Genomic DNA, 12,368 nt, shown 5'->3' with positions numbered 1-12,368 from the left:
AATAAAAACTGTGGTTAGTTACAATATAGTAATTCTATTTTATATTCAAAATTCATTTTATTTACTTTTTTACTGCTTTGTAATGTTACTAGTATTGTATTTGCCACTAAGATTCCAAATATATCATGGTTCAAATATAGATTATTTTTATCACATGAATTGAATCATATATATATATTCCACTTTGTTTTGTCCAATTTAAATTATACGAGTATATGCATATGCGAAACATACGACAACGCTGCCACCTATGAATGGGTTGGTTTGTTGTCTTAGCGACAGTGGGTGTGTTTTACGACTCAATATGTCCACGACTGGATCAATATCGAAACCTTTGACCCCTAATAGCAGTATACCCCGGATCATACTTAAGTCTGACTAAGTTATTACCTTTGGGTATCGACATGACACAGTATGCACGTTAAAGTCTGAACAACCACACACCTGTTTGCTTCGCCTCTGTAAATCATTGAAACATGGCACGACAGAAGAAGAACAGGTATGCTACTCACTTCATGTTAATTACATTCACATTACAACATGGTGTTATTTTGTCAATGTCCATGATTTTATTCAAAGAACGGAAATCATATATCCATAAATGCAATGAGTTAAATGTGAATTGTTGACCAAATCTGTCTTCGAAGTGTTTCTATTGAAGTATAAACCACGAGGCGGTTTTGGGTGGTTTGTTGAGTTTATCTCGGGGGTTTAAATGTAAGACGATATTATGTGGATTTGTCACATAGCAACACGCATTCACTGCCGTCCTTTGATGCAGCTATGTAGACGAATTTCACAACACATGCCTTTTTTGTACAAAATTATTTCCATGGTTACAATTCTTTCTGTTTCTTGCTAACTTCATATTACGAACTATTTATTCTTGCAAATTGAAAATGCAAGTAGTAGCGTGTTTTTGTCGCGTACAGCCGTATCACATGTCGACTCTAGAAAATAAGTTCAGTTTATATGTCGTCATGGTCTACTGGCTATTTGCAATACATGATACTCCCCAGGGGGGAAATTGAAGACAATTGTTTCCATCGAGGGTAGTACGAATGAATTCAATACATGTATCACAAATGATTGCAACTTTTTCAACTTTAGCTTTTACCAGAATTTATAAATTTAACTAAGTCCCTAAAAATACCACATAGCTCTACCGAGTGGTCACGTTCAAATTCACTAGTCGTTGCCATGGTATTGATTACAATAACATGGATGATGAAATGGACCTTAGCACCGACGTGTATTGTATGTTGAACTAGTCATCCGTATAAAAAACCATGCAGAGTACAATTAACGTCACTCGTACGTCCAGTCTCCGTCTGATCTCACAGTTTACACTAACATTCTGTATTTATAAGCAACTTGTAAACTGTATTGTCAACATCTATTGTATGCTGAAATTGACCACATGTTTATTGCTAGACACTGTGCAGGTATACAAAACTCTAATTAGTTTCCGGGTTGTAAAAACATACAATTCAACACAATGGCGACTACCATCTTTAGTGAATAGCTGGTAAAAATTTGTATGTTATATATTAATGGCTTATTCTACATATATACTGAAATATATCCACCAGATCCCTGCGAACCACCTGTTGCCCCAAGCCAAGGTTCATGCTTAAAATACCGCCCATGTATACAAATATGTGTGATATAAATTACAACAGAAATGTACTTCGTAACCTTCACCTGACGGACCAGACTTTAGTCGTGTTCAAGGGAGCGATCAATGTTTTTATGAGCGGGGAAGGAGGTCACAATCAAATCTGGGACCGCTTTTCAATGAAAATCATTAAAATACGTGTCAATACAGTAATACAAACATCAGTAAATCATTAAAATACGTGTCAATACAGTAATACAAACATCAGTAAATCAATTGACTGAAATGCACTTTTGAATTAAATTTTAAACCTCAACCATTAAACGTTCTTTGAGACCAAAATGTTACGGGTATTTGTGGTAAACTGTCGTTTATTGTCGACACATTGGTAGTAGTATTACTAGTTATTGCTTGTTAGTGTATACTTCTACTAGTAGTGAGCAAAGTATTACTAGTTATTGCTTGTTAGTGTATACTTCTACCAGTAGTGAGCAAAGTCTTTTCTCCGACTTCATTATGATGGAGTCTTTCCATGGGTGTTAGCGCGGTCTCGATGTCATGACTCGCCAAAGTACTTTGGAATTTACGTCGATAACAAACACACCTGCTGTATTCGACTGGTTATACGCCAATTCACGACCCTGCACATATATACATGTAGTTGTGTTTCCTGAGTCGTTTAGTCTGACAATATGCCCAATCAACTGACCTGGCACCTGTTCAGTCCAGTAACTCATTTTGTGCTAATGTACCACTGTCTACGTGACACTTTGTGGTCGTCATATAGTTAACCAAATATGTTGGCACGGTCATACGAAGCCATTACAGACTCGGACTTGGAACACCCTGTAAAGGTGAAACCTAAACAACATTATTTTATCCTAATATGATTATATGCCACAAAGTCGTATACTGATTAAATAGCCCGCCATAACTTACAAAATATGGCAGGTAATTGTGGAATCCGACTCGAGTGGTTATCATTACCTGAGTAATTATCGTAGATAAAAGTTCACCTGACTCAGTGACGCCTAAATATATTACAGGAGAACTGTACGCAATTCTGATTTGCACTCTGACATTATTAACTACTTGAATTAGAGTAAACAATCTTGTCGTTTAAGGGAACTATAAATCAAACAAGGAAACGCTACGCACTTTAAATTTAAAAGTCGTTAATATTTTAAAGATCGTTGGTGTATAATGTCAATAATACGGGTCTCAAATAAGTAAATAAATAAATAAATAAATAAATAAATAAATAAATAAATAAATAAATAAATAAATGAATGAATGAATGAATGAATGAATGAATGAATGAATGAATGAATGAATGAATGAATGAATGAACGAATAAATAAATAAATAAATAAATAAATAAATAAATAAATAAATAAATAAATAAATAAATAAATAAATAAATAAATAAATAAATAAATAAATAAAATGAACTGTGAAGGCTGAAGGCTTTGTAAAGAAGCTGTTGACTTTTGTTCCGCTTGGGACGCAGAGAATTGAAGTGAAAAACTTGTTGAATTCTGAAAAAGATAGTGGTCAGAAAGAGTTGGCGACACATCCATATTCCATTCTACAGATCTCAGTTTCAGCAGATACATAAACCTGGACAACTCGAACTGGTGTAGAGAGGAGTCTCACCGTGATACGTTTAATTAAATATCGAAACAAATCATCATAAGTGTTTAGTTTGAAATACGATTTTTACATCTTTGTTATCGTATTCATATCGAAAAACTTCCGATTTGAAAATATTCACCAATGGAAGAGTTATTAATTATCATTTTAAACAATAAGGATAAAAACATTATAAATGATGTGGCGAAACACATTTATAAATGGGAATTGTTTCAGACGATTAGTCTTAGATGATCTTAATTCAAATATGCCATGTGAGGATTTATTTCTTGTTTTCTTATGTTTGGCTACATAAAGATGTCGTTTCCAAGTGAAAACGATGTATTAATTAAACATTTCACCCCAACCAACAGCGGTTTTGGAATGACTCAACAAGAATTTTAGAGGTTACATATCCTCGCCCACCCATTGAGTATATGTGTACATTATATCTAAGTCAATCTCTATCTAGCAGTATGAGTGGCGCGCTGAGGATTAATTCTGAATCCAAAACTCCAAAACTAATCCGTTACTAAATCAGTTACTAAACTAATCAGTTCTTAGAAGCTGATGAATGAATCAGACTTATTTTTCAAATAATTGGGAATTTGTTGAGATCCTTCACCAGCGTCATCCAGGGTTGGTTCATTAATTTATATTTTGGCTGATTGAATTTCCACCTTTTTGCAAACTTTAGTTGTTTTTTTGGTGTATCAAAGATTAACTCAGATACATTCAATGCGTTGACATGTTTACAAAACTAGGACCACAATTCATATTCAAGTTGATCACGTGGTCAGCGCGTTCACTGTGGATTACGGTTGTACTGGGCAACTCAATAAAGGTACTAGACAACTTAATAAAGTATTTGTACAGAATTGAGACGCTCTTAAGTATATCCAGTGTTACACAAATAGTCTGTTTAACCAAGTGGACATATCGATCTCTGCGATCTATTTGTGACATTGTGCTTTGAGGTCATAATCTAGGTCAATTGTATTTTTTGGTTCCATGTCAGTTAATCAATACCACCTTATCTGAAAACAATCTTTGGAATCTATCAAACACCCATCACCACCTGTAACGACTAGCAACGTGTTGAACGGAAGGAATTCAGTCGATTCTGCGCATTCTAACTAAGATTAGAAGAAATGGACACATGTCTTTGTCATAACAATGGGTGGAAGTATATCGGGGGTACATGATATAAGGAGATTTATGAGTCTTAAATAGTTGTTCAATGCCCTCTTTAATTATATTATAGGTCTAAGCACTAGTAAGGCGAATATTTGTATTGCTATAAAGCCATTTGCCTATCTATTGTTCTTTTGAGGGTTAAATTCAATTGATTTATTATAATAAGTCAGAGATACAGAACGTACGTCATAGGTCAAAGTCGATACAATGAGGAGACGTCACACATGTCACGTGACTACTTAATACTCTGTATCATGAATTAATGGTGTATTAGAATATATATGTAAATGGCCACTCACCTTTTATATCAAGTAAATTTATAGTATGTTTATGGTTGCCATGGCATCCCAAGCAACATAAAACATGTGTTAATTCCACTATTTGCGGGGTCACCTCATGCTATACACAAAAGAAACACAAGTTTTATTTTATATTTTGTGACATTGTTCCCAATAAGTTTGTACGAGATGTGGTTATTTTCCATTATATGTTATATTTTGTGAAAAGAGAACATTATAAACAAAAAACCTAACTATGACACCAGTTGAATAATCACCACGGTTATTATTGTTATCGTGTGACGCGGAACACGCGCTGTCAACAGAGGGCGTCGACATATAATATTTGCTAAAACCGTGACGAATCCGATATACCTTCTGCAAATTATTTTGATAGTCATTGTGCATTATAACATTTGACAATTAGTGTGAACTAGTATTCTAGTATCGTGGCGTATGGTTACAAAACTGTCGATTTGTCAAACGTCGTACTAGTTAGTCTCTTGTATTACGCATCCGTCTATCTATCTTGTTTCAGATCGTTCTATTAGTATTCTGTTTCAGTCATGAGATCGCATACTAGTATACTAAGTATCTGAAAGTCACGTTTGGGTGTTCAGGAACTCGCCATTTGAAAACGAAAAATAAATCGTTGAAGGAAAAGATGAAAACAAATGCACAATAGCTGTGTAATACAAAATATTGAAGGAAATGTAAATAAAAAATGTCGTTATACGGGTATTTATAAAATATTTGCATAAAACCAAATTTATCCGCAGTTTTCAAATGGGTATCTCATTAGAGCTACAACGATAGGGTTGTTGTTTGCTTATTTGGTCAACAGGGTACTGGGCATGCGCAAATGCCCGGATATACTGCCAATCACTTTTAATTATTCTTACAATAGTATGTATTATTAAACATAGGTGAGGTTAACTCGTTTTAATTAATTTCTCTTATATTTTAATCGCAGTGCTGACTCTCGGCGACCACGGCGCAGACGTTTCCACGCGATCACAGAGTATAATACGATGTACAAAAGTTATCCACTAAGTAAAAACGAAAGTTTTAAGCCGACTGGTTGCTTGACGACAGAGGGCGGTATAATGAATGGTACCACAACTCACAGGTAACATCCTAAATGCACATTGGTCATATTGTATCAGAATCTGTTTGTTTGATTAGCACCGAAGTAGTTTTATAATAGTATTTCTGATTAGTGTTTCCTAACTGATTGTTTGCACGTAGTGAGTTCTTTCCATGCATGTGTTTCGTAGTTGTGCCATTGAATAAAACATATACGTGGATATACACAGTTGTTATCAAATGATATTTGTATCAAATGTTGTTGACATAATCTGTCTATAAAATATTATGCATGTCACTTGTAGCTTTGGTGTTGCCAAGACAACGCTACCAAGCATTTATGGTTTGAATTATATAAATTTATTGCGATTGAAGTTTACTTACCAACTTCACAGTGAAAAAGACAAGGTTATATTTACCCGGGCCGTCAACACTATATACTAAAATATGTTTCTTTAACACCCAGGGACGATTTTAAAACGTATAAAATCGATAAACCAACCCCAATCTATCGAAATGACCAGATCGAGACAAACATAGGCGATATGGACTTACGTACATCATACGATAGTGAATACTCAGTCAAGCAGATCGATCCAAACAGATTTGTAAGACAAAATGAACGCAAACCACTGGTTTCACCGGCCAAGTTTAGTGGCGATCCCACATACAAAGGTGAGTATTGTTTCGTTATATGAAGGGTAGTATATGTTATTACAAAGAACCTTGTGAACGAACTAATTTAGACAAATTTGTTGACCTATATTTTAATCACATTGGGTATCAATGGTGCATAAAGGTATACATATTACTGGGGAGTTATCAAATTCGCAGTTTTGCCAAAAATGGGTAGCCAATTAGTTTTAGACGATTTTTATGCATAATTAGTGAACATTACCAATTCCATCTAAAAGTTTAATGAATAATTTATCCAAGGTTTCAAATAACGTTGATAAAGTTTCACGTGTATTGAACCTGTGAAGGTCTATTAAACACATTGTTAAAGGGCGGTGGCCGTCGCACCACGTATGCGCGTGTTGTGCAGTGGTTTTCATGTGAACAAAGATGGCGACTTTGACTGTTGCTTAGACCAACGAGAGCGAGACATTACTAGGATTTAACTAGTCACCGATGGTTATTAGTGCAAGTTGCACCAAGGTAAAAACTCGTACTCTTGACTACCATTAGAAGACCACATTGGGATTGGGGGAAATTAATGTTTATCAACACTAATGTCGCACATGCGCGACACGACGGCCTCCGCCCTTTAATGATAGTTTTGATAATGCCGTTTTAAAGTATGCATAATTGTATCTTTCAGCTGACTATCGAAAGTGGGAGGTGGGTAGACGCGAAGTATTCAAAGCACCCGACGAATACAAACCTTCCAAAGATCCACTGGAAAATACAACAACATTTAGAAGAGATTTCCAAGCGAAAAAAACAACTCCAGTGAAATCGATGAAGCCAGAGCAGAAAGTAGATCAATCAGACGAACCAATCGATACGAACACGTCTCATAGATTAGACTACGTGGTGCATCCAATACCACCAAAACATGTAAGAGAAAAACCCCAGTATACTCGGAATACGGTCCAAATGGACGCAATGACGACATCAAAACACGACTACACCGAAAAGAAAGCTAACAAAATGGGAAGCTGTCGACCTAGTCAAGAACCCATGAAGAGCGAAGATCCATTTATAGATGCAACTACCAACAAATCTGACTATCAGAAATGGCATGTAACGTTGCCTAAACTACACCAGGCGGAGGTATACCAACAACCAGTCGGTGAAATGGATACCTTAACTACCTCCAAACGAGATTTCCCTCCACGGCGAGTCGATCGCGTAGTTGCTAAGAAACCATCATCCGACAACAAAATGATGGTTGGTGCATTTTACGATCAAACCAACTACAAAGAAGACTTCCGAAATTGGGAAGGACACTCGCGTGAAATCGGTGTGGATCCGAGTCGCAAGCCATATGAGCAGCCAACAGAGCTATTTGGTGGAGAAACCAATTACCAAACCAATTACAAGAAGAAACAAGCCAAACCTCGTCATAATTTCGCTCCAAAACAAACCCTTAAAGAAGAAGAGGAATTCCATGGAGAGACCAGTTACAATGAAGAATACTCACAGAAAAAGCTGAAATCAAGTGATCGCAGCAAAAAGAAGTAAACATTTATATTATATTGAATTCTAATGACATACAGTGAAAGACACAAAGCTGGTCCTATAAACATATTTATACAAACAAATGTAAATGACGATCATCATCTTTCATTCAATTTCAAATAGTTCGTAGTGATTGTCTCAAAAGTTAAATAATGCGCGCGTGTGCCACCACGTGACATAACCACTATGACCTCCCACATTTATAAAAATGTATATTTATAAAATGTTTATAACACCCATGGCTTTATGCCTTTTACTGTGACATGACACATGTTTGATAAAACTGTTACTAGATATTATGTTGACAACACTACGATAAGGACTTGCGTTTTCGACATTGTGAACTTCTTTCATTTTGGAGGGAAAACCTTGGAAACAACTGATTTTGACAAGAAAATACATTAAGAATAATTCATAACGCTATGTACTACATATGCACACCAATGACATTTTTCATAATTATCGATTATACAAAAATATTACAGAAAAAAAAACAATTTGCTATATTTATATTCTCTATGTTCTGGCGTTTTATTTGTCTTGAATTATGACTGAAAAAAGCTGAATGAAAGTCTTTTTCTGCATAAACACGTAAGAATTTCACAATGTCGAAAACGGAAACTGTCATCGTAGTGTTTGACATAAACCATGGTAATATGTTGACTTATGTTATAAACCATTGTAATTATTCATATTTTATCTTTTCAGATTAAGACCAGACCACCAGATAATGCAGAGCAGTAGCACGCTGCCAAAAATAGAATCCATGACAACGTCGAAACGTGATTACACATCCAAGCAAATAACAAAACAGAGTAGTTTTAAACCTTCCCATGAGCCTTTGCATAGTGGGGAACCATTTGATGGCCAGACCACAAATAAAAGTGACTATACGCAGCATGTCGTCAGACTTCCGAAACTACACGAAGCTGAGGTGTACAGTAAGCCAGAGGGTACAATGGAAATGGAGACTACATTCTCACGTGACTTTCCCCCACGCAAGCTCGAAAAGATTGTTATGGCAAAACCCCCGACCAGAGCTAAAACTGATGTGGGAGTATTCGATAGTACGACCAATTACAGCAACGACTTTCAGAAATACGAAAGTCATCAGCCTGTAAAAGCTACAAATCCATCACGGAAACCCTACACAGAACCGGAAGAACCCTTCGCCAAGTCGAGCAGTTATCAACGAGAATATGACCGCAAACCGATTTCCGTTCGAAAGGCTATAGTTCCGAAAGCAAACGAGTTGACAAACACGAACGACACGTTCGACACCAACACGCTGTACAAAAATGAGTTCATTCACCGAAAGTCACAAAAAAGAACATCGATGAAACCTCTTGGATACGGTGGCTTTGTTATGGAGTATGGTGAAAACGAGGTGGAATCATCTATCCTACCAGACACACCCAATGCGACTACACCCCCTGTCCCAGCACAAGTTGTGGTTGCATGAACACTTAAACGTTAGCAACGCTATAGCCAATCTAATGGTTCGACACAGTGAAAGGCATTAACCTGGGGATGTTATAAACGTTTTATAAATATATTTTTTTATAAATCAAGTGAGAGTTAGTTCAACATCATAAAGTCAGAGACCCTCCATTTTGTGGGAGGTCACAGTTGTCATGTCTTCTAAGAGCATGTGTGTGCATTATGGGTACAGACAATGTTGAACTTTTGAGCCAATCAACATTTACGATTTTCTATCAATACGTTTATAAACAAAACCCCAGCTTTGTGCACTTCACTGTTTCACCTTGACAAGTTTATTAAAATGTGTATCTCATTTCATTGGAAGTCGATTATTAGAAAAGCTTGAGAAGATGATGGAAGTTGAAGAAAAATAATCTGCAAAAAAAATTGTAAAAAAACAACAACACTTGAACACATTTTCCATTTTTTAAATTCAACAGGTACATGTAAATTCATTGCAAGATTCATCTTAAATAACAAGAAGTTCTTCGTCATCTAACAAAGCTTTTCCTGTCGATCGCCCCCTCTAACGACGTATTTCGTAGCGTCAGTGTGGTAAAAGGAATGTCTGTCACATTATTGTTTCAAATCAAATTTGTTATATTTCTAAGGGATTTGCCACATTGTAAATGAAAAACAACTACGTAACCCCGGTACACATCCCTAAACTACTGGCCCGATAACGACGATAATTTTAATAACTAGACGGTCACAAAACGTGCGTTATTTTAACTATGGCCGCTGTCAATTTTATTTAGAAATAATTACACTACACGTGTCGACGCTTTGCTACACTCGACTAGACTGCAGCAAGTTTGGTATTTTGTTTTAGATAATACATATTCACAGAAGACTGGAGCATAATATTTACCTATAGTTTTTCATAATTTGGAAGCATTTGATAAACATTTTATTTATGTTAAAGTGTGTTTATATCTAATGTATATAGAAACGTTTTTGTGTTTTTTTGTTTAATCTACTCTCAGCACAACAAAGGCATTCTCTTCGTCGTTATAAATATTTACAAATTTCAATGTTCACTTTTATATAATATCAAGATATGGTAGGAAAATTACATATTATACAAACTATAATGTCCAGCTATTTGCATAATATACGTCATGTCACATATTACAATTCTGTTCGTTTGCTCCCATTACATGTAGATTAAAACAAAAGAGCATTCAAGTTATTCCTCATCTCGTGTACCCGGGATTACGGTAATGTATTGAACGATATACAATATACCGTCCAGTATAATTCGACGAAGACCAGTGTAGCTCGATGCCACCCAGTGTAAATCGATGCCGTCCAGAGTAGCTCGATGCCGTCCAGAGTAGCTCAATGCCGTCCAGAGTAGCTCGATGCCACCCAGTGTAAATCGATGCCGTCCAGAGTAGCTCGATGCCGTCCAGAGTAGCTCAATGCCGTCCAGAGTAGCTCAATGCCGTCCAGAGTAGCTCGATGCCGTCCAGAGTAGCTCGATGCCATCCAGAGTAAATCGATGCCGTCCAGAGTAAATCGATGCCGTCCAGAGTAGCTCAATGCCGTCCAGAGTAGCTCAATGCCGTCCAGAGTAGCTCGATGCCGTCCAGAGTAGCTCGATGCCATCCAGAGTAAATCGATGCCGTCCAGAGTAAATCGATGCCGTCCAGAGTAGCTCAATGCCGTCCAGAGTAGCTCAATGCCGTCCAGAGTAGCTCGATGCCGTCCAGAGTAAATCGATGCCATCCAGAGTAAATCGATGCCGTCCAGAGTAAATCGATGCCGTCCAGAGTAGCTCAATGCCGTCCAGAGTAGCTCAATGCCGTCCAGAGTAGCTCGATGCCGTCCAGAGTAGCTCGATGCCATCCAGAGTAAATCGATGCCGTCCAGAGTAAATCGATGCCGTCCAGAGTAGCTCAATGCCATCCAGAGTAAATCGATGCCGTCCAGAGTAAATCGATGCCGTCCAGAGTAGCTCAATGCCGTCCAGAGTAGCTCAATGCCGTCCAGAGTAGCTCGATGCCGTCCAGAGTAGCTCGATGCCATCCAGAGTAGCTCCATGCCGTCCAGAGTAAATCGATGCCATCCAGAGTAGCTCGATGCCATCCAGAGTAGCTCGATGCCATCCAGAGTAGCTCGATGCCATCCAGAGTAGCTCAATGCCGTCCAGAGTAAATCGATGCCGTCCATAATAGCATACTGAGTAGTTTTTATAATGTTTGTTTGTTGATGATGCTACCTACAACCGTACCTATTAAAATATTGTATATACATATACCGAGGTCGTGTAGGTCGAATAAAGGTGTTTGTGTTTTTAAGTAATGAAGTACTGTTGTAATATTATCCCATATTGATTCATTGAGGGCATCACGTCTTCAATTCATAATGGTCGATATATAACAATTAAGTGATCTAAAGGAGTTGAGGTGAGCCGGGATATACATGTATTAAGTTATTTTAATTCTATGTTTAGCATGTACTTATGATACGTTATAGGAAAGCATTTATATTCCATAAACTTTAGGTAAATACTAGTAGTTAGTAAAGTTTGTTTAGTTGAGTTTCCAACCAAATCCGACAAAATAAAAATTCATTTCTGTCAGAGGTGTTTTGGTCAGAATAATTTTACTAACCATCTCCGTTTAGATTTAGCAACTTGCTAACCAACATTTCGCCGCCGGTATACCAACTTTTATTCTATACATTGTGTCGCATTAGCAGGACATTCAGTTTTAGTAGCATATGTAAAGTTTTACGTAGCAGTGAATCTTCCCATGATGTGGCCTGGGTTTATAAATTGATTTGTGATTATTTGCGCATGACTGAAATTGTTACATTTACTCGTATCATATATAGAAACCCCGTACGTCACAGTTCAGTTTCTTGTAAACATTTGAAACATATCG

At 36.9% G+C, this 12,368-nt stretch overlaps 1 protein-coding gene across 1 annotated transcript; it reads left to right on the top strand.

Moving 5' to 3' along the window:
• Positions 1 to 411: 411 nt before the first annotated feature.
• Positions 412 to 11,780, top strand: LOC102806380 (uncharacterized). Its single transcript, XM_078013805.2, has 5 exons — positions 412 to 499; positions 5,699 to 5,854; positions 6,278 to 6,486; positions 7,133 to 7,994; positions 8,704 to 11,780. The coding sequence occupies exons 1-5, from the start codon at positions 477 to 479 to the stop codon at positions 9,455 to 9,457; spliced, it is 2,004 nt and encodes a 667-aa protein (XP_077869931.1). The 5' UTR covers positions 412 to 476; the 3' UTR covers positions 9,458 to 11,780.
• Positions 11,781 to 12,368: the final 588 nt, after the last annotated feature.

The sequence above is a fragment of the Saccoglossus kowalevskii genome, chromosome 13, assembly GCF_978046115.1.
Source record: "Saccoglossus kowalevskii chromosome 13, keSacKowa6.1, whole genome shotgun sequence".
Classification (NCBI taxonomy): Eukaryota; Metazoa; Hemichordata; class Enteropneusta; family Harrimaniidae; genus Saccoglossus; species Saccoglossus kowalevskii.
This window is presented reverse-complemented; position numbering and strand designations above follow the sequence as displayed.